The sequence below is a fragment of the Lemur catta genome, chromosome 10, assembly GCF_020740605.2.
Source record: "Lemur catta isolate mLemCat1 chromosome 10, mLemCat1.pri, whole genome shotgun sequence".
Taxonomy (NCBI): domain Eukaryota; kingdom Metazoa; phylum Chordata; class Mammalia; order Primates; family Lemuridae; genus Lemur; species Lemur catta.
Genome location: NC_059137.1, coordinates 49357961 through 49381360, shown reverse-complemented (window position 1 = coordinate 49381360; position 23400 = coordinate 49357961). Strand labels below are relative to the sequence as shown.

General features: G+C 36.6%; 1 protein-coding gene across 1 annotated transcript in view; it reads left to right on the top strand.

Annotated features, from left to right (window-relative positions):
* Positions 1-23400, top strand: part of ADAMTSL1 (ADAMTS like 1) — a 366380-nt gene that overhangs the window by 30972 nt on the left and 312008 nt on the right. Inside the window, exon 2 of the mRNA XM_045563528.1 lies at positions 2762-2890. Within this exon, the coding sequence (XP_045419484.1) occupies positions 2808-2890 (83 nt within the window). The 5' untranslated portion in view covers positions 2762-2807. The remainder of the gene's footprint in view (positions 1-2761; positions 2891-23400) is intronic.

The following is a 23400-nucleotide window of genomic DNA, read 5'->3' as shown; positions in this document are numbered from 1 at the left end:
GTCTGAAACAATTTGTCTTTCTAGAAAAACAAAATCACAGCCATGCATTATTTCCTGATATCTCACCTGGAGAGCAGCCAGAGGGAAACCTCTCAAGGATTTGTCATTCTGGTGTTCTTATCTTTCATGGAAATGCAGTTCACATGTGAACACTGCATGTGGGAATTTTTTGTTTTTTGCAGTTACGGTAAATAGTAATTGGATAGCATCAGAGTTTGTAATCACTCATCTCACTCATTTCAATTACTGACTAAATCCCAGCATTTGTGATATTGGTTTTCATTACAGTCATATTGAATTTGAGTAAAATGAGAGAAATGGCATTGTACAAATGTGTATTTGTCACACCAGTAGAAACTGCATCAGGCAAGTACTGCACCTCTCTTAGCAGTCCCATCTTCCAGTCACACAAAGCAAACAAAAAAAGAATCAGGAGATGCAGAATAAGCTTTTTAAATTCTGAGGGATGAACTTCATGGGCATATGGAGAAGAGACTTGGGTATGTGTACTTCAGTAGCAAAGAGTCTTTTCTTGCTATTTACGTTATGAAAACAGAGTCCCCCCTGTTGCAGTGATTAGAGATTGATTTTATTAATTCTAAAAACCTGGCTGTGGAGCTCAATAAATACTTCCTTTAGAAAGCACAGCCTTTAGGGTTACCAGTATGGTTCTTTTACCCATGCTGTGCCACATTTTGTAGGAACCTGAAACTGCTAGCTGCTTACATCACCAGACAGATGCCACACGGCAGGTGGCTGCACGGTACTACTGAGAAAAGTTGAGGATTTCAGGGAGATGATACCTCAAGAGTGCAGTGTCTTAACTAAGCTCAGCAGAAAAACCCCCGGTACCTTTTCAGTGTGCTTCCTGTAACCTTTCAGAGCTCATGTATGTTTATAAACTGTGTTAATAATAAGTTATAAATGATGTTTGATAAGAATAATAGCAACAAATGCTTATATGGTATAGTGTTTATTATTTAGGCCCTATGTCCTTTTTAAAATGTATATGTGTATTTATTTTTGTTGTGATAAAATATAGTTAACACAGAATTTACCACTTTAACCATTTTTAAGTGTGTAGTTCAGTGGCATTAAATACATTCACATTGTTGTGCAACCATCACCACGATCCATCTCCAGAACTTTTTTCATCTTCCCTAACTGAAACTCTGTATCCACTGAACAATAATTCCCTGTTCCCTCCCCCTGGCTCCTGGTAGCCACCATTCTCTTTTCTTTGTCTATGAATTTGACTATTCTAGGTACCTCATATAAGTGGGATCATGCAATATTTGTTTTTTTGTATCTGACTTATTTCACTTAGTGTAAGGTCTACCAGGTTCATCTGTGTTATAGTAGGTGTCAGAATTTTCTTCCTTTTAAGACTGAATAATATTCCACTGTCTGTATATACCCATATTTTATCTGTTCATCCATCCATGGACATTGGGTTATTTCCACATTATATGCTTGCTGTGTATCAACTCTTTCAGTCCTCACAATGATTCAGCGATGTAGGTATCTTTATTATCCCCATTTAATGCTAAGAAATTTGAAGCATAAGGAGTTATGTATGTGCCCAGGTTTATACGGATAGGCTCTGAAGCTGGTATTCCATCCCAGGCTAAGTAGGTCCACAGTTCCTGCTCTCAATCACTACGCTGTCGCATATCCCCTTTCAAATGATTTCAGAATCTAAATATAGCATGGACCAGTTAGGAATCCATTAGTATAACATTCTGAGGCCAGGTTCTGACTTAATTTTAAAAGTTCGAAGGAGTAGTCAATTTAATAACCAAGCCCCATAGCAACTGATTTATAAAGGATCGCATTACTATAAAATAAAAAATTAGTGCTTTATTCTGGCTCTTGTCCTGGGCTAAGTTCATTTAGCTAGTCCTCCTATATAGAGTGTATATGTTTGTGTGTGTATGTGTGTGTAGTAGCATTGTTATAATATTATCCCCATTTTATACAAAGAGAAATTGGGGCATAGGAAGGTGGGATATTACATGTTCAGGGCCTCAGAGAAAAAACCAGAATCTGTATCCAAACCCAGAGAGTTGCTAACTTCAGAGTCTGTTCTCTTAACTATAGCACAAATTTTATCTCCTTCTCATTTCTGTAAGGAGTGTGAAGTGCAACATCGAGACCCATACATAACAACAATTATCCTTACGGTAGAGGCAAATTTTCCTGGGAAGCCTGTAAATAACAGACAAGTCCATTTGTCAAGAGGCAATCCCTGCGTTACTAAAGTCACTTCATACAGTTACTCTAATTAACAAACCTGAAAACTGGGAATGAAATTGCTTTATAAAAAAATGTCAGTTGTATGCACTATTGTTAGATTTTGGAAAGCAGTGTTGATATGTACATGTCAAGCTTCTCAAGGCAGAAGAATCTCTGAGAGCAGCTTCTTCCTTTTCACAAAGACTTGAAGAGTTAGGCTCCTGATCCCGGAGCAAAACAGTGACTTCAAAGAGATAAATCTTTTTCTAACCCAGATTCCTATTTCTGGCTTCCCTTTCCATTTGCTCCATTAGTGCAATCTGTTGCCTCCTTCAGGCATTGCCCAGGATTGTTAAAGTCAAATATTCCTTTCCCCAAACATGTCCAAAAGAATTGGAGAATCTGATGCACATTTTCATTCCCAGCAAGGCCAGCATGTACAGACACACAGGCCACTCATCTTTGAGGACACACGTTTCAGGGTTCGACGGGGACACGGTGCTGATCATCCTCTTGTTTCTTACAGAGCTCCAGGACAGCACGCTCCGAGGAGGACCGGGACGGCCTATGGGATGCCTGGGGCCCGTGGAGCGAGTGCTCACGCACGTGCGGTGGGGGGGGCCTCCTACTCACTGAGACGCTGCCTCAGCAGCAAGTAAGTCCTGTCCCACTGGGGACTTTGTGAGAACCACAGGGAGCAGGTTTGAGGCCTACTTTTGTGGTTGGGGTTATGCAGAGCATTTTGTCGCTCACAAATCCAGATGAAGGAAAGGAATGGAAGAAAGGTACAAATAATTAAATTTGTATTTTTTCTTACATCCATCTCCAGCTAGGTATTTATATACTCTCATAATAGGCAATAGAGAATTTATGTTATTTACCCAGCAAATTTTATCTGTTTTCATGTTAGAACTGGAAGGAGAATTTATTATTAGGTTCTTGGATCATTAGTTCCATAATATATTATACTTTTCGTTTCATCTTAATAATTATGGTGACAATAATAGCAACAATATTGGCATTAATAGCATATTGAGTTTATGTTGGATTTCCAGCGTTACCAAGTACTTTGCAAATGAATGCTATACTGGTTTAGTTTTCTAGATGTTCCAATAGCCAGAAGGTTCTTAAGGTCATTCAGTTCAATGAATGATGACTTTTGCATATAAGGAGGTTTGGAGGAATAGAAACTTCAGTGGGAATTGCGGCAGGAATGTGAGAGGAATGAAGAAGGTGGAAGGGGTGGCTAATGGCTTCTAAGCTAAAAGGAAAAGGCCTGAGGCCTTAGAATGGAAAGTTTTTACTTATAGTCATAATAATTTAAAACTGCTTCTTGAGCTGTGTGGTCTATGACTAGATTTGTCTGCAAACTATAAAATATAAAGTACCATAGTAATATTTTTTAATGAAAGATTTTATTTGACAGTGAAAAGTGTTATGTACAGCAAGTAGGAGTTTTGATCAAAAGTCACTATATATTGTATTATAAAACATGAAACAGAAAAAAAAATATGCATCTGCAGATTCTTCTAGACTTTTCATAAACAAATAGAGAGGGGTGAGACGTGGGTTCAGGAAAATGTCAACTTACTTTAATAAGAGTGAGAATTTCTTGAAATCAGGACCTGAGCCTTATTCCTTTCTGCTTCCCCAAGGCCTGCACAGAGTCTGGCAGATATTAGGAGCTCAATAGATGGTTCTTCACTGAATCTGTTGAAAGTTAGAGACCATTTTGGTTCCAGATAGGTCTGGGTGGAAATGCACCCTGAGAAACAAGCCAAAAGGCACATTCAGCAAGATACCAGATCATTTCTGGTATTTGGCCATTCTGGCATTTGGGTCTGCACTGAAGATGGGCTTATGAGATTGTATCCACCAGCAAGTTTCTTTGTCTTTTTTTGAGGCCAGCTTCATATCAGCCAGACTCTTGAGCTGATAAGAAAGGAAGAATAGAATTTTCCTCCTTATGATTCACCTGCTTTCTTAATCTTGAATATTAAAAAAAACTTCCTAAATCTGCAGTACATGATGCTACATGGTGACAGTACAACCAATAATCATCATACATTAGTAAAACCGAAATATACAAATTTGGAATGTTCCTGTTATCTAGTTTTCTTAAATGAGCACCCTGGAATATTTTATAGAGACGAGCCAAAACATGTGTCTCACAAAACTAGTAAGAAATGTATGGGAATTTTCATATTGTCTTAGTGATGCAAATGTTACATGGTGATAGAATCTTTTACTGCATGAAAGGCTGAGAAACAGGTTAAAGAATACATTAAAATCACAAATACAATCCTGTCATTCAGCAAATGATCAAATAATGATGCTAATGTGAAATTCAAAAATACCAATTTTGCCACCTAGTAAATTAAAGCTCCAGTCGTTAGCATTTTATTATGATGCTTACTACAGAAGATATGAGTTGTCTTCTACTTGAAATGTTCTGGAAAAGTAGAATGGAAATGCTAAAATTATAAACATGTAAAAGATGTGTCCCTATTTTACTTTCAAATATTAAAAAAATATATTCAGTAAACTCATACTAGGCTGGACAAGAAACTAAAAAAATAGGGAGAGGGGTGGACCAGCCATTCTTTAGGAATTTGAAGAAGTAGAAAAAATGCCTCCACATGCATGGCATTTCCAAATCCAACAAGAATACACAGAAATATTAATGTGTGTCTTTGTTTCTAGAAAGCTGGTACTTAATGTGGATTGATACATTACACACATGGGTACATTCTACACTCAAAGAATCCTGGTCATTCTTTAGCAAAGCAAAACTTGCCACCATCATTGAACTCTGGAACAATCTGGGTAGAAATGAAATGTACATTTTCTAATTGTAAAAGGACTATTTACATATATATGCCCTATTATATATTTTGACACTATTCTTCAATAGGGTTTTTTTGTGTGGTAAGTTTAGTCTGAACTGTCCTGATTCTGATCCTTTTGAGACAAACAACACACAGGTTGACTCAGATGTTCAGTCTGTGATTGTGGTGGGCTTTTGGGGACAGCATCCCATCATGCGACCTAATTAGCTTCTTACCTCTGTGCCCTAATGAGTTAAATCTTCCAGCTACACATTTTAAAAGGAGCAAAACTAATATTGAATTATTATCTCTGGAGGTATGTTGATTCTAGAAAATCTGCATCTCCAAGGCAATTTAAAGTTCCACAGTGACCAAGTTAATGCCTTTGTAATAATACCAAATGTTATCCCATTGAACGTTCAGAGATCTTGTGATGCTAACTTTTAGAATAACTTAGCTTCTATATAGAGCACACACTTATTTTCTAGAAAGCATTTGATGATTTAGCCACAAAATATGGTATCATTAAACAGCTTTGATAATTTCTGCTGTGATTCAAGACCCTTGTGTATGTTGCATTTTTCAAAATGAGGCATGTACATACACATACAGACATACACACAAGAACTCACTCTGGCAGGAGCCTTTTATGGATGCTGGTCAGGCCCAGTTACCCAGGAGGAGTCCCTAACCTAAGTGTCACTGGTCCACAATCAAAATTCAGTTTTCTTTACCATGGGATTATTGTTTGGAATCAGAGTTTACCAAATGTTTCTGTGTCTCCTTTACTTTCTCTTTCTGCCACTCCATATCATTTCACAAGTTTCATAAATACCTCTGTATTTTCTGTCTTTTTTTAATGTGAAATGAAAGGGTAGAAAAAGTCCCCTTTGATATCTAAAGCGAATCAGACATTCATTCTGGATGACTTCTGTTCTGCCTATGTAGTTTGAAAGCATCTGCTCAGGATCTCAGAAGGAAGTGCAATAACTTTCATTATCTTTTAAGCTGTCGAACACCTAAGAAGCTATTTGTATTCTTGCTTTTTTTTTTCAATCAAGGTCTTCTTTCACTATTAACAGCAATTCCTGGGTTACAGCCTTATATTTCAAAAAGCTAAGCTTTCGGCATTCAGAGTTAGTGGAGAGACCTGGGACCAACTTTTCACTTACATTCTTGTCTAAAAACTTTTAATTTTTGTTAAAATAGATAACTCTAAACAGTAATAAATGTTAAATAAGTACACTTATGAAAACAAAATGTAATATTATTGAAATACATTCTAACATTTTTCTCATTATTACTTAAATGTAATCAAATCATTTCTTAAATATGACCCTAGATCAGTCCTTAGGCTGGATTTAGAATGTATTTGACTCTTATAAATTAGAAACAGATATGTTGTGAGATTTGTGTTCAGCTCCAAGACTGAAATCCAATTTGATATTACAAATTTTTAAGTTTTTTCCCGCAAAAAACAGTTCCAGCTAGTCTAGTACCAGCAAGAATCTATTCTTTTACTCTCCTTAGATCCTTAGCTCTAAGGGAAGCTCTAACTGATGTATCAGTTATCCAGTGTGCAATAATGCTGCATAACAACCACTGAACCTCATAAATATAAGATAAGGAATTATTGCTTGGCTAGGGGCTCTGATGATCTTGATCACATATCTAGGGCTGGCTGGCTGCTGGCTGATCTAGACTGATTTCATTTGGGCCAACTTGGGCGCTCAGTTCTGTTCCACATGTCCCTCACCCTCTAACAGCCTGGCCTAGGCCGGTTCCCATGGTGGCAGCAGGGGTGAAAGAGAGAGCAATTTCCAATGCAGAAGCCCATTTCAAGGCTCTGTGGCATATTTGCCAGTATCCCATTGGCCAAACTAAGCCACCTGCCAAACCCAGAGTCAGAGTGGGAGAGAAAAATGTGACATGGGAAAGCATGAAATATAAGTAGGGTAAAAAAATTTGGACCCTTTTTGCAGTCTGCCATGAATGGTCTTCTGTGGCTTTCTTATTCATTTTTAATGGACTAATGAACTTAATGAATTCTCTCTTATCTGTCCATTCCTGATTTAAGTATCTGAATTCAATTCATTCATCTTATACTCTTGGGAAAGATCAGAGGTTATGAATGTATATATCCTTAGAGGCCCAGTAGGTAACTGGAATGTGTGTAGTAGTCTAATGGTAAGCATGAAAATTCAGTCCAAATAAATGCCATCTACCTGGTGAATTAGCCAGGCCTATTTTCCAGCCCTGGTAATAAGATCTCTTAGGTCAATTTCAGGTCTGGTTTTTTTTATCATTTAATAATTATTCTGTTCCCAATATGATAAAACTGTAAAAAGAGCTAGATTACCCAGATTTTATGGAATAAATAACATCTACTCAACTTCTGGAGTTAATTATATTTCCTGATGGATTGAGAGCTTGTGGGAGGCTTGATTAACCTTCTGAATAGAGAACACCCTTTCTGAGTGATCTTTGGAAGCTTCCAGGAAAAAAAAAAAAATCAATGGAGGCCAAGCAGAGTGAAAATACAGACAAGGGTCAAATACAAAAGCCTTTATGCTCAACTAGCAATGCTTGGTGCTGGGGAAAAAAGCCCTGACCCAGGGGGATACTGAGCAGAATCCTTTCCTTGGCTTCTCCCACATCTTTTTTCCTGGGGCTTGCAGAAAGTAGGCAGTGCTTGATTTTCCCAATTTACAATATTGGAACACTGACAATTGCCTTTACCTGAAACCCTAGTTTGAGCAACAAAGGAAGACACTGAATAAACATCGTCCATCACCTTTACTAATTTCCGTAAGGTTGTATTAGGTTTAATTGAGTAACTCTGATAATGCATCTCCTAATAATCTTGTGTCACCAAGTGGAACATAGTATCTGCCTTTTTTTTTTCACTAATTAGAAAAGAGACTATACCTACTTGTACTTCATGATGGTCCTTTATTTTATTTCAAGTGAATTAACAATGTACCAACTACCTTAAGAAGCTGCTGCTTCTCTCTCTAATTCTTCACCCCAAACTAAATACTCTCAAATAATATTTATAGTGAAGTCATTTGTCTAACATTTTTAAAAATCTGATAGTAAAGATCTATCTCTGAGAGCTCTAGGTTTGTCTTTAGCCAGTTAATTTAGCTTTGCCCATAAGGAGTTCCAAATGCATAAGGCATGGAATACTGTGTGTAACTTTGTACCACTGTATTAGGCTGATGCCAAGACCAGGCTCAGAGGGGGAAACTGCAGCTCATTTGATATTGGCAATGAGTCAAATAGCTGGATGTTCTTATGTGTGACGTTAACCTTTGCACTGGTGACTAAAGAAGATTTAAAGATCTTCTTAAGACCTTTTTTATTTTCTGAAATGCCAAATTAATCTAGTTAACAGTATGGATTAATGGGTTAATACTGTAGACTAATTAATACATTAGGAGTATAAATATTTTGTTAAATCTCAGTTGATTAAATAATGCATTTGGTTGCTTCATTTTAATATATATCCAAATAGCAAAAAAAAGGTCTACTTATAAAGGATGACAGCATTTTTAAAATTAATAAATTTTAAATTATATCTTTGAGTTGAATACAAATTTTTTGAGTTCAATGAAATTATTAGATGAACCAGAGATAAAAATCATCACACTGTGAGGGTGCCTAAGTAAAGTTAACATCACAGTATTATTCCAGAGGCATGTGGCTGCCAGAATGGTGTCAACATAAACATAGAAAAATTAAAACAAATAGCCCCAAGGAGTCTTATTCCACAGGAATGGGGAAGATCATTCTAAAATTCTCATTTCATAATAATTATGCTGAGGGAAAGTAAGCTAACTTCTCTGATTTTTAATTGCAAACACAGATGTCCTCCCATGAAAATATTGACACATTAGTTAGCTTTAGTTAGCAACTAATTTCTATACCATATAATAATAAATACCAAAAGAAAATTTTCAGTGGTAAGAGTTGGCGTCTTAAAAAATTTTTTTTTCTTCTTTAAAGGCATCTCATCTCTATCATAACATCCAGTTAGGTTCACAGGACTTGTTTCAAGAGGTTTTAGAACTTTCGGCTCAAATGAGTCCCAAAGCAAGATTTATCTGTTATTCTTCTTCTAGTGTTGCATGTTATCAGCCTTGTTTTCCTTGGAAATGTTTGAGTTTTTGTTTAAAAGCAAGATATACAAGTTCAGAGTAGATTTGACTCCTCATGTCATTTATATGAGGTGGTCTTTTTGTTGTGTTAGAGGACATTGCACATTTTGGGACATATGCTTAAGAGTTTGCGGTTGCCTTCCTTTACTTTTTGGGTCAAAGCCTAGTCTAAATGTATTACCAGGACTTCTAATATTGCAGGTCATATATCTTAGGGAGAGTGTATTGTTCCAAGATCTGATATACTTTCAGAAGGAGAATGCACTAAAGCCAATGACTAAATGTTTGGGACCAATTTATGGCCTGGTTTATCCCATAAACCAGTTTGTGGAAATAAAAGATGATTGGAAATGTGTTTGGTGTCCATAACCTTTATTTGCCATATCGAGAGTCTATAATTCAGCTGTCTTTTTTTGTTTATTTAAAAATTCCTTATTTGGTTTGTTCAATAGCCCTTCTAAAGTTTTTATTTCTCCTCAATTTTAATTCATTCATTATGAAATATTTATTGAATGCCAACTATGCCTGAGGCAAGTTGCTAGGTGTAACTAAGGGTAGAAATCCCAAGGGGCAAGGGTCTCAAGAATTTACCAAATTATTAATTTGCCCCTGAGTTTCTACTCATTATAGTTAGCAAGATAGTTTAAGAACTAAGAGAATTTCCCCCAGTTATATAATACATCTGTGGAATTGGCTTTTTTTTTTTTTTTTTTTTTTTTTTGGTATTTTTACATTTATTGTTAGGTTATTCTGGTAGCAGCATTTCATACATTAATGCTTTATTTCCCATTAAGTTATGAGCATTCCTTTTTCTTAAATGCCTTTATAGTGCTTAGCACACAGAAAACCCGCAAATGTTTGATAATTTGGTTTTAAACTGCATATGCAGTATTGTCATTTCTTTTCCTCAATCTGTACTTCAGCTGAAGAGGAAGAAAAATATAAGACATTAATCATCTCTAGAAAAGAATCAGGAATCTAATTTCTACACCACAGAACCAAGGTTGGTAGAAGGAATTGTGCTTTTGCAGAATTGAGAAAAGATTTCAGACTGGGCCAGAAGGGATCTTAGAGCTAATTTCCTCTGACTCCCTCTTTGGTATTACCCTTCCTCTTTTTTTTTTTTTTTTTTTATTCTGGTAAGAAAATTTAACTTGAGATCTACCATCTTAACAAAATTTTAAGTGTACAACATGGTATTGTTAACTATACCAACAAAGTTGCACAGCAGATCCCTAGAACTTATTCATCTTGCATAACTGAAAACTATGTGTGTTGAATAGCAGTTCCCATTTCCCTCTGCCCCCAGCCCCTGGCAACCTCCATTCTACTCTCTGCTTCTGTGTATTTGACTATTCTAGATACTTTATGTAAGTGTAATCATGCAGTATTTGCCATTTGTGTTTGGCTTGTTTAACTTAGCATGATGTCCTCAAAGTGCTTCCATTTTTCTTTATATGGTAGGATCTCCTTTTTTTTTTTTTAAAGCAGAGTAATATTCTATTGTATATATTTACCATATTTTCTTAATCCATTCATCCATTGATGGATATTTAGGTTATTTCTGCATCTTGTCTGTTGTGAATAATGCTGCAATGAATATGGGGGTACAAATATAACTTTGAGATCCTGGTTTCAATTTTTTTTTTATTTCAGGATATTATGAGGGTACAAATGTTTTGGTTACATTTTATGTCTTTGCCTCACCCAAGTGAGTATTAGAGGCATGCCCTTCCCCCCTACAATGCTCACAGTGTCCATTAGTTCTGAGTTTACCCCCACCAACCCCCTAATCCCTAGAGAATATTACTACCATGGAAGCACCATAGTGTTGATCAGTTAGTGTCAATTTGATGGTAAGTACATGTGGAGGCTATCTCCACTTCTATTCAACATAGTGCTAGAATTTCTTGCTAGAGCAATTAGACAAGAGAGGGGCATTAAGGGTGTCCAAATGGGGGCAGATGAGATCAAACTCTCTCATTGCTGATGATATGATGTTATATCTAGAAAACCCCAAGGATTCAACCAAGAGACTCCTAGAATTGATAAATGAATTCAGTAAAGTCTCAGGATAAAAAATCAATACACACAAATCAGAGGCAGTCATATATGCCAATAACAGTCAAGCCGAAATTCAAATAAAAAACGCAATACCTTTTACAATAGCCTCAAAGAAAATTAAATATCTAAGAATATATTTAATGAAAGATGTGAGAGACATATACAGGGAGAACTACGAGACACTAAGAAAATAAATTGTAGAAGATGTAAACAGATGGAAAAATCTACCTTGCTCATGGATTGGTAGAATCAATATTGTTAAAATGTCCATACTACCTAAAGTGATCTACAGAATTAATACAATCCCTATCAAAGTACCATCATCATTCTTTACAGATCTAATTTCAATTCTTATCGATAAGTACCCAGGAGAGGGATTACTGAATCATATATTTCTATTTTTAATTTTTTGAGGAACCTCCATACTGTTTTCCATAGTGGTTGCACCATTTTATATCCCCAGCAACAGTATACAAAGGCGCTGATTTCTCCACATCCTCATCAACACTTGTTATCTTTTGGGTTTTTTGATAATAGCCATCCTAACAGGCCTGAGGTGGTATCTCATTGTGGTTTTAATTATATTTCCCTAATGATTAGTAATGTTGAGCATCTTTTCATATATCTCTTGGTTATTTGTATGTCTTCTTTTGAGAAATGTCTATTCAGATCCTTTGCCCATTTTTAAATTGGGCTATTTGGGTTTTTTTGTTATTGAGTTAAAGGAGTTCCTTATATATTTTGGATATTATCCCCTTATCAGATATATGATTTGCAAATATTTTCTCCCATTTCATAGGTTGCCTTTTCACTCTGTTTATTATTTCCTTTGCTGTGTAGATCCTTTTATTTTGATATAGCCCTACTTGTCTATTTTTGCTTTTGTTGCCTGTGCTTTTGGTGTTATAGTCAAGAAATAATTGCCAAAATCAATATCATGAAGTTTGACCCTATATTTTCTCATAGGAGTTTTATAGTTTCAGGTCTTGCATTTAAGTCTTTATTTCAAGCCAATTTTTGTATATGGTGAAAAAATAACAGTTTTATTCTTTTGCATGTGAATGTCCAGTTTTCCAAGCACTATTTTTGAAGAGACTATCCTTTCCCCATTAGTATTCTTGGCATCTTTGTCAAAAATCAATTGACTATATACGTGTGAGTTGTTTTCTGGATGTACTATTCTGTTCCATTGGCCTGTATGTCTGTCTTTACGACAGTACCATATTGATTTAATTTCTATAGCTTTGTAAAACATTTTGAAAACAAGAGTTCTTCTTTCTGAAGATTGTTTTGACTATTCAGGGTTCTTTTTAGTTTCATATGGATTTTAGGATTGTTTTTTCTATTTTTGTAAAAAATGCCATTGGGATTTTGATAAGGATAGCATTGAATCTGTAGATCACCTTGGGTATTATGGACATTTAAACAATATTTGTTTTCTACTCCATGAAAACAGAATAATTTACCATTTATTTCATTGTCTTTAATTTCTTTCAGTAATGTTTTGTAGCTTTTAGTGTACAAGTCTTTCACTTCCTTAGTTTATTACCAAGTATTTTATTCTTTTTGATGCTATTATAAATGCAATTGTTCTCTTAATTTCCTTTTTGGACAGTTTGTTTAGTGTGAATAAATGCAACTTATTTTTGTGTGTTGAGTTTGTGCCCTACAATTTTATTAAATTTGTTTATTAGTTCTAAGTTTTTTGTAGTGTCTTTAGGGATTTCTACTTATAAGATCATGTCATCTGCAAACAGAGATAATTTTACTTCTTCCTTTCCTATTTGGATGCCTTTTATTTATTTTTCTTCCCTAGTTACCCTGGCTAGGACTTCTTCCAGCACTATGTTGAGCAGAAGTGGCAAGAGTGGGCATCCTTGTTCCTGATCTTAGAGGGGAAGCCATTGAGTATGATATTAGCTATAGGCTTTTCACATATGCCCTTTATTATTTTAAGAAAATTTCCTTCTATTCCTAGTTTTTGAAAGTTTTTATCAGGAAAGGTGTTAAATTTTGTCAAATACTTTTTCTATATCTATTGATATGTTTATGTGATTTTTATTCCTCCTTCTGTTATGGAAGTAGTTCTTAACCCTAGCTGTACTTTAGAATTGCCTGGAAAGCCTTTTTTTTAAAAAAAAAAAACCAAAAACAAATATCTAGGCCCCACCAAAGACCAATTAAATTAAAATCTCTGGGGGTGAAGCCCTCGTGTCAGTAATTTTCTAAAAGCTCTCCAAATGATTTTCATATGTATCCAGAGTTAGAACTGCTGCTATGTTGAAGGGGATGATAGTGCAATGATGAAGTTTGTCTCTAGCTCCCTGAGAATTTAGAGGTTAGGATAATGAAGAAAAAAAGAATTTCCTGATAAAGCAAATTCTTTATATTAAAATTCCTCACTCAAGTTTCTATGACCCAGTCTACCATGTGGTAGGGTCGTGTGTACAGCCATGGGTGCCAGTGTTGCAAGACATAAAAGTGTTGATTACCCCAAATACTACTGTGAGTGACAAGAATGACTTCTCTGAGAAGGTATACAGTTGTCCAGTATTAGTCACAATCAGCCTTGCCCAAAGTGGTAGATGTACTAAGTGCTTTCTGACATTTCCTTTTATTCCATTATTAATTAAGCTTATAAATATGATCCTTTAAGTTTCCAGCTTATTAGTGAATGTCTAAACTAATGTCCCAGTGATTCTTGGGTAGTTTATGCAAATTATCTGAGACTCACCTACCCTTAAAATCATGAAACTTCTTATCTATAGAGTCGAATTTAACTTTCCACCTTTAATTCAGCATTCATACCGCCAAGTTCTCCCTCTCTTCAACCACCAAAAAATGAGAAAGCTTTCTAATACTACTTGAATTATTTTATTTCCTTTGTTTGGGTCCAATTTGTAGAAAATAAGAAAGAAGAGTTATGTAATCCTAACTGTTTTTGCTTAGTTTCAATCACTGAGAGAGATGGAGACAGAGACAGAAACAGATACCAGATATTAAGAGGAAAAAGAGGGAGTTCAGAATCGCAAACAATGGGGGATGAATGCTTCACCTGGAGGCAGGAAGAATAACTATAAAACAGTTGGTGACGTCATATTCATACGTTATCATTATCCAAAGCCCATAACTGCATATACCAACTTCAAATAGCTACAGAGCCAATCCCTATTTTGGGACTTTGGGGTAGGACTCTAAAGGTCAAGATAAACATCCTTTTCTAGCGGGAGAGAGCCACATGTTGTGGGAACCAGAACTTATAGCAGTGAGTTTCTTTGCCTACTTTGTGGATCATGTTTTTTCTTTTTTCTGCTGATTTTGAATTTTGGGACCACTGTTTTCTATTAGTTTCTCTGTGATTTAGTTTGCTCATCTATGAAGTCAAGTGGGCACTACCTGGAACAGAACAGGTATTCAATACATATTTGTTGAACAAACATCCAAGGTGCACTTCAACTTTAAAACTGAAATGTGTGACTCTGAAGAAGAGACCCTTTCTCCTCCAGATATGCAGTCAAAGTCCATTTTGCTGCCAAGCAGGAAGAGGAGCAAAAGCTGCTCTTAATATAAATAGTTTTTTTTTTTTTTACAAGTTGTGATTCTCCAGACCCCCATTTTGCAATGGACATCTGGGTGTCATGGAAGGATAGAAGAACTTTCGTCTCTAGCCAAAATAATTCATAAATTCCCCACTCTAGGGGTGTATTGGGTAAGATTGTTAGAATCCTAGAGTTTCATAATATACATTTTCCTCATGGGGAAGATGGAAAAGTTGGACTTGATGTTGCTAAAACACATTTGTTTTTATTCTCATTCTTTGCCTCTTTTGGCTACTGAGCAAATATAAGATCATTTGCAAACCTTATGGCATGTGTGTATGTACTATAAAGTGCATGTCCTTCCTGCTAGCGGATCACAAGCCAAAGGCAGCAATCCCCTGGCCCCCACCCCTAGCCATCGTTCAGAGGGAGCAAATGCATTGCAATGGCAAACGCAACTTAGAGTAAATATATGAAAATAAACATGTCCATAAGAAAGAGCCAAAAGTTTCTTTCCTTTGGCAGCTATTTAGTTTCATTTTAAACTTTGCATCTCTAACTTACTATAGAAAGATTTTGATCAGGTTTCAGTGTTTGAAAATTAGAGTAAATGTAAGGCTAAAAGTTCTTCATTGCCTGAAATTATAGCGTTTCCTTCTATTGTATTCTTCCCCTCTTCCTTTGGCCATTAGCTCTTTCCTCCTTCTCTCCCACCCTCCTTCTTTCCTTCCTTCCTTCCTCCTTCCTTAGCTCATTAAATGGTTGTAGAGTGCTAACAGTACACCAGGCGCTTTGCTGGGCACTGGGGCTCAGAGATCAAACACCTAGACCACAGGGCAGAAAAGCAAATAAAGAGACAAAATATGGCTTTCTAACAGTGAAAAGAGACCTGGGCAGCTACAGGACTGTGTCCTAGTCCTTTGAAGTGCCAGGCACTTTGCTGCCTCTGTGCCTCCTCTCCTGACAAGCTACCCAACTACAATGCCCCTTCTTCCCCATGCTCTCCTGTCAAAATCCTAAATGTTATTTAAAGCCACCTTCAGCTTTGCCCCTGAATCTCGCTGTGCTACGTTTGTGAGGTATTTTGTTTGCATCACCTTCAGTCACCTTTACATCGTCTTGTGTGTTATATTATTTGCAGGACACTGTCTCTCATTAGACTATCAGTGCTATGGTCACAGGTTTTATTTTGCTTTTTTTTTAAATATCTTCCTGCCTTGCACATAGTAAGTATCCAGTCAATGTTGGATGAATTCACTGAATTGAATATAGGGCAAGGAACCTACTATAGCATTTTAGGAAGCAAGAGTAGGAAAGAAGAGCTGAATCTCAAACTCTCCTCTCTCCCAGCACATTCTTGGGACTCCTAAGGCTCACACAGGACATCCTACCTAAGATATTTTCTCTGTAAGTTATCACCCTCTCATCAACCTTCCCTTTTTCAAATTCCTTCTGTATTTAGTATTCAGATCATATCCATGAGCTGTTCACTAGGCATTATACTGTGTATGTTGTGTTCTGATTCATGGGGATTTGTTCCAAGTCAATTATAACTTTGATAAGAGTCAGGGAAGTCATCATTTTTTAATCTTTCCCAGTGTGTTGCTTAGTACTAGCTTAGAGTGTCTGCTCAGTAAATGTGTTAAGTGACTGGAAATCAGAGAGCATTATACAAAGGCTTGTTAACCAGGAAGCACTGCCCAGGGGCTCATTGTCCCTGCTGGAACGCTTATTGTGTATTGTCTCATTAGATTGTCTGCGCAATCCACTCAGAGCACTTTCTGGCTTCATTAGAAGCTGGGCATGATCTTTATAGTTTACAGTGTCATTGTTTTTGCTTTATTCTTTTTTGGATACATGAGTACACTCCTCCTTTTCATAATGCCAGCCCGTATTTGTGAAAACTTGATGCTCTGTTGTAGCATGTCTTTCTTTGAAGAACAGGCAGAGATATGTAAAATCATACTTCTTTGGGGGAAAAATTTGGCAGTGATTTCTCTAGTTGTAATTTAGAACATACCAAACACTCATAATAGCAAATAAACCAATTTGAAACTCAGAACACAAACTCCAAAATTCAGTCTATAATATTCTCATGGGAGTCTAAATTTTAATTTAACCTCTCTGTAGCCTCCTAACTGTTGCTCAAAAATCTGTAAAAGTACAGAGATACTTTCTCCATCTGGCCAAGAGAAGGTAAAATAACCAGAGAGGATGTCGTCTTAGAATGTTTTCCCCGAACCTACATAACTTTCCTTTATGTCAAATTTTGTCTCCACATTAAGTTTTAGTAACTTTCTCTGTATACATAAATCAAGGTTTCCAAGTTGGCACAGCATTCAGAATGTTTTTATAATGATAGATTAGTATAGAGCCGAAGTATTGAATTATAAAACTGAAGTCACAAAAATGTTATCTATGCCAAAGGAACAGTTTTAAGTCTAGTTCATAACTTATAGCACCAATTTTTCTTTCTTTCTTTTCTTTTCTTTTTCTTTCTTTGTTTTTTTTTTTTTTTTGAGACAGGGTCTCACTCTGTCACCCAGGCTAAAGTCCAGTGGCATGATCATAGCTTATTGCAGCCTCAACCTCCAGGGCTCAAGTGATTCTCCTGCCTCAGCCTCCCAAGTAGCTGGGACTACAGGTGCCCATTACCACACCTGGCTAATTTTTTCTATTTTTAGTAGAGATGGAGTCTTGCTCTTGCTCTGGCTGGTCTTGGACTCCTGAGCTCAAGTGATTCTCCTGCCTCGGCCTCCCAGAGGGCTAGGATTACAGGTGTGAGCCACCACACCCGGCTGGCACCATGTTTCAATCTGAGCTTCCATTATCCCCTAATCAGTTTAAAATTGCTTTGAAATGAAGGTTTAAAGCCAACTCTTCTTTTGGCTCAGGAGGCCCCCGTTAGAGCCCCTGACAGATTGGGAAGAGCTGGTGTGGCACCAGGGCTGTGTCTGTTGCCAGCCAGCTCACCTACTGATGGATGACACCTGGCAGCATGCCTCCTTGTTGTTTGTTGTATTATTACAACAGAAAGCATTTTCAAAAGCTGCATTTATCAAGTTGTCATAATAGTTTGGCTTGCATATCTATCTATTCAGAAAAAAAAATAAATCTCTCCCTTAGCACTAATCTGTTTGAGCCATGTGATGTATCACATGCAGAAGAAGCAGTGGAAAACTGCTTCTGCGTGGGATTCAGGAAACTTTCAACTGCTTAGGAGAAAGAGATATTTGTTATGTATGCTTTTGGAAGTCCCAAAGCACCAAGGACCTCTGTCTCCTGTTTTCCTCTCGTGGTTGTGTGTGCTGGGGATGCATTGTTTCTAGAATTTTAGTGGCTTTGTCCAATGAAGGAGATTTAACCTCACATGGCGGGGATAAACTATAAAGGTTAGCCACAAAGAAGGTCAAAAACACCTTTTAATATTGAAGATCAGTTTTTCATAGGCAGGTCTTACCTGATTAAACCTTACTTGTTATGGAGAATCTTCTAAGCCAATGTCTTATTATTTGAAGAAGATGGTTGTCTGGAAGCACAGGGAGAGGGGAGGGTGCTTCATATTGTTGTTCAGAGTAAATATACCTTCCTTAAATGTTTGTTAAAAACCATTCAAATCTATTAATATTAATAAATTACTCACTAGGGATGCACACTAGGACATTTCCAATCATCTAGAGGTAGAGTATGTAATGAAGATACAACATAAGCATGGTTCTGTAGATACTTTTAAAGAAGAGACAGTGCTGAATTAACTCCTCTTGCTGGAGGAGTTACCCCCAAATAACGTTACCCCTAAACAAGTTTCACTTTGATTTTTGTTTAAGACACTGTAAATTAGAATTAAGTAATAATTATTTTAAACACAGAATAAAATATAGATTATTCAAGAATGACTTTTTTAAGCACAAGGGTGAAGCAGACCTCAGGGAAAGATGAGAACAGGGGACTTGTGAAGCCCACAGAGCTGGCATGCCATCTAATTCCTCTTTCTCTCCCAGGCAAGGTAAGACCACAACTAACCATCTGTTCTGCACAGACTCCAGTTCTACTCCCTAGGTTTTCAGCCGCCAGTTTGAACCATAGATGAGGACAGTGAGTTTTACACACAGGGTCCGGACGTTCATAGGTAGTTTCCTTTTTAATGGCTAAGTTGATTGGTATCAAGTGTTTCCTGAAAGAACCTCTTACAATGATGTGTCTGTGAAAATGAAAAGTAGCCTGACAGTACACTTGTACTTGGTTTCCTCAGGTGTTCTCAGAATTTGTTATTCCTCTTAAAAATCTTTGGAAAAAGCCGCAGAAATGTAGAAATCTTTTAATGGTCTCCTTGTGGGGCAAGCTCCTGCTGTTTAGTTCCAGTGAGTAGTGAAATGCTCACTGGAAATGAAGGAGTAAAAGGTGTTCCAGCAGGATGAGAAACCCCTGCTATGGGTGCAGACCTCCTTGCCTTGTCCAATCCACAGTCTTTCTAGAACCCACAGTCTGAATGGCCCAGGGTCCCTCTGGCTTGAATTGCTGACATGTCTTCATGTCTGTTGTCTTGTGAAGAGCTCATAGTTTTCTATTAGATGCCTAAAAGAAGAGAAATATGTAAGCAGATGGACTGTCCTATTTTAAAATTCTTTGCCTATGAGTCCCTATTTGAAAGGCGTGTGGTATTCAGGGAAATACAGTCACCTGTTAATGCTTAGCAACATTCTTCACCTTTTGGAAATCAAAGATAAAGCCTGAGGTTTCATGAACCTAATACAAGTGAAGTTGTTCTTAAGAACTCCAGAGTTTTAAACACGCAGTTACCAGATTTTCTAGAAACTCTTCACTGACGCCAGGTATAAGTCTGGTTATGTCACCAGAAGCATCTTTCTGCTCAGTGAGGCCATGAGAAGAATTTTCAGGTGAAAGAGAGAGAAACTGAATACATCCCCCTCTTTTATAGACATATATTAGAAGGGGTGTGGGAGGAAGAAGAAGCCAACAAGTTACTAAAGCCTAGAAAGAGAGCTTTTAATTTTCCATGGCAATTCATCTCCTCTGTGGTTGTCAAATCATGGTAATTGAAACTAAGATAACATCAGGATTTTAAGAACTGGAAGAGTGTAGATGGTGTGTTATGTGTTAATGAGAGACAAAGTATGTATCAAGTCTATACTAATCTCATCAGTGAATTAAAGTCTGAATAATTCACAAGTAATAGCTCATGATTGAGAGGATTTCCGTTTTTAAGAGAAGCCTTTAAGTCAAAATTAAGAAGTGACTGGCTAGGAGAAAATACTGAAATCAATAAGGAACTTTCTGTACAAATTTGGATTGGAATTTCTTCTAATATTTATATTTTGATCTTTCATACTTGAGCCAGTTTCTGAGTCCATAATCAGTATAGTGCTTAAGTCACTGATGACAGTCCTGTAACTATTTTACAGTTTGCATTGAGAGAGTGCGTGTACTTAATCCTCTATTATCAGTGGTCTGTAACTTTCCTCAGACTCCATTTTAGACTGAAATTTCTAATGCTTGTTTTCAGCCCCTGAGGTGGATTTTACTTTAAGTGTGAAAGAAACCACTCAGCTGTTTTATATTAATGAACTGTTAAAAAAAAAAAAGAGAGAAAATATTTTTTACTGCTTAATTCTCAGATGAGGGTTTTGTGCCCAGATAAATGCCTTCGATGAAGAAATTCACACTTGGCAGGAGTTAAATCCTTGCAGTGGAATAGTCACTTTGCTACTTCTGTAAAATTTATATTCAAATTTAATACATTTGAACTTTTAAAATGCATAAGCATCTCCGCACTGAAGTTCTTTCACATTGCATTTTGCTGATGAGCACTGTTTTCTTGGAGATGTTCCAGTGTGTGTCTAGGTATGCTTGTCCAGAAGTGGATTTACCAGAATTGAGAAGTAGATGATAAATTGAAATAGTAACAATAAGATGCAGCTGATCCCCAGGCCAACCCCTTGTTTAGCTTCTCAGATTTTTAGTGTTTAGTTTACTAGTATTAGTATATTACACATCTTGAGCACATCCAGTTCCATTTCTTATTGTATGACATAATTTGGAGCAATTCTGGATTTCTGTTTCTGGTTCTCTCTTTTTCTGTGTATGTAGCTTAAGCCATCTTAGCTTCCTTGGCCTCAGTTTTCTCATCTATTAAATGGGAATAATGAAAATTTGCAGAGTTGTTGGAAGATTAGAGATACTATATACAAAATACCTAACATCGGGTCAGATACCTATAGCAGGCAGTGCATATATAGTAGAGGCTAGTATTTCTACTATCACCTGCAATTTGATAATGTCTTTCAATAATAAGCAGCTTGCCAAACTTAAGCATTACCACTTTAATATCATATTTCAGCCAAATTAAATAAGCTCTCAATAAAAAAAGTAAAGTAATACAGTACAGTAAACGGAAGACAGTTCAGGGGCATGAATAAATTATTTGCAAATCAATATTAAATGTTAGACAATTACAGGATATTCTTTGGGAACCATGACAAGTGTTCTTTCTTTGCTTTGTTTTTGTTTTGTTTTGCTCTTCCTAAATAATAAGTATTAAAATCAATCTTTTACATTCTATGCTTATATCTCCATGATCCAAGGATGTTTGTGAAATCTGTGTAGGTATTTATAGTTTAAAATATCTGGAAAGAGGCTCATTTAAATTATCAAAGCAAGTATTTTTCTGCTTTGTTTTGTTTTATAAGCAATATCTCTGTCATCACCCCCTTGGCATTTGAACAGAGCTTTTGTGCATTATCTCAGTCGGTGATCGTAACTTTGTGCGCTGGCATTCTTGTATCCATTGACGGATGGGGGAACTAAGACCCTGAGAGGAGGGCAACAGGCTTATTTATGCAAGTAGAAGAACAAAATCTATAACCCAGATCTTCAAACTCCTAATTCAGAATTGTTTCCATTATTCGTTTCATGGATATAAGGTTAGGAAAAGAAAATAAAATGAAGGTGAAAAACATAGAGTATTAAGGCCTCAATAATTAACACCAGATCTTATTTTTTAAAGCAAAAGTCATTGAATCTCCTCTATTTTAAAACTTTCAGTAGTTCTCCTTTTCTTATTACAAAGTTCAAAATTAAAAGTTGTTTCACTCATGTACTGCCATTTCCCACATAAACTCTAACCTCCAGAAAACAAGAACTATTTGAAAACTTGTAAATGCACCTAATGTTTGCATGCTTCTATGTCTTTGATTAGCTTTTTTCCATAAATCTTTGATCTCCTTTCAAAATCTATTATATTTTTACATCCATTATGCACTTAATTAATTTATCAAATGCCCAGGTAATGCTTACTATGTGCAAAGCACCCTTTGAAGTGATTCACAAATAATAATTCAGTTAATCCTCATGATTCCAGGAGATAAATAATATCCCATTTTACAGATGACAAAACTAAAGCATAGAAACTGAGGTATAAAGCCAAGATTCCACAAAGAAGAGTCTGGTTTCAAAGTGGGTACTCTTAACCACTGCACTATGGTATATATGCAGCAAGAATTTTAAAATTGAAGAACATATCACATTCAGCAAACACCAATGTCTAGGTGGTATGCTACCAAATGTCTCCCAATTGTAGAAATCATTACCTTGTAAATTTACCATCATCTGGAGCCTACCTCTCATATTTTTAGACTCAGAAACCTGATATTTTTCCACAATAGTGAGTACCAAGAACAGATCTTTCTCTCGGGGGTGCACTCTCAATGACCCAGCCCATGAGATTAATATTTCAAACCAGAATGCCAGTTGATTTATTTACAAGGAATAGAACTGTCCATCACATGGACTAGAATACTTAAGTCAGCATGGCCAGCACTCTTTGTCTGTCAGCAGTCATGAAAATCCAGACCACTCTTGGCAAGTAGCTTGGTCAACATGGCATCATAATGAACAGTGTTCCTCAGATGAACTGAATGTTTGCTGGCATCAGCTAGGTTAGCATGAGCCATCTATGTGGAGATTGCAGCAGTCTTGCCAATGGGACGTCAAGGGCTTAGGGTTCATTGGGCCTTTGTCTGGGACATTGCTGGACCTTTTTTTGGAGATGGGGTCTGGCTGGATTGCCCAGGCTAGAGTACAGTGGCATGATCATGGCTCACTGCAGCCTTGAACTCTTGGGCTCAAGTGATCCTCCTGCCTTAGCCTCCTGGGTAGCTAGGACTATGGGAGTGTGCCACCACACCTGGATAATTATTATTTTTATTTTTTTGTAGAAACAGGGTCTCACTATGTTGCCCAGTCTGGTCTTGATCTCCTGGGCTCAAGAGATCTTCCCTCCTGGGCTTCCAAAGTGCTGGGATTACAGCCGTGAGCCACCACACCTGGCCCCCTTTTCTATTTGTAATTTATGGTAATATAGTCAATCTGATACAGTCAAGCCTTTAGGCCTGGGGCCTTTTCTGTACTTTTAAGATAGCTGTTACATAATTATGTTTTCAGATGACATTTTCTTATTGCTAACATTCTCAAGACCTAAGACAAATACTATTTAGCATTTCTTACACTGAATTACCTGATTAATTTGATTAATAATAAAGATTAAGTCGTATTCAT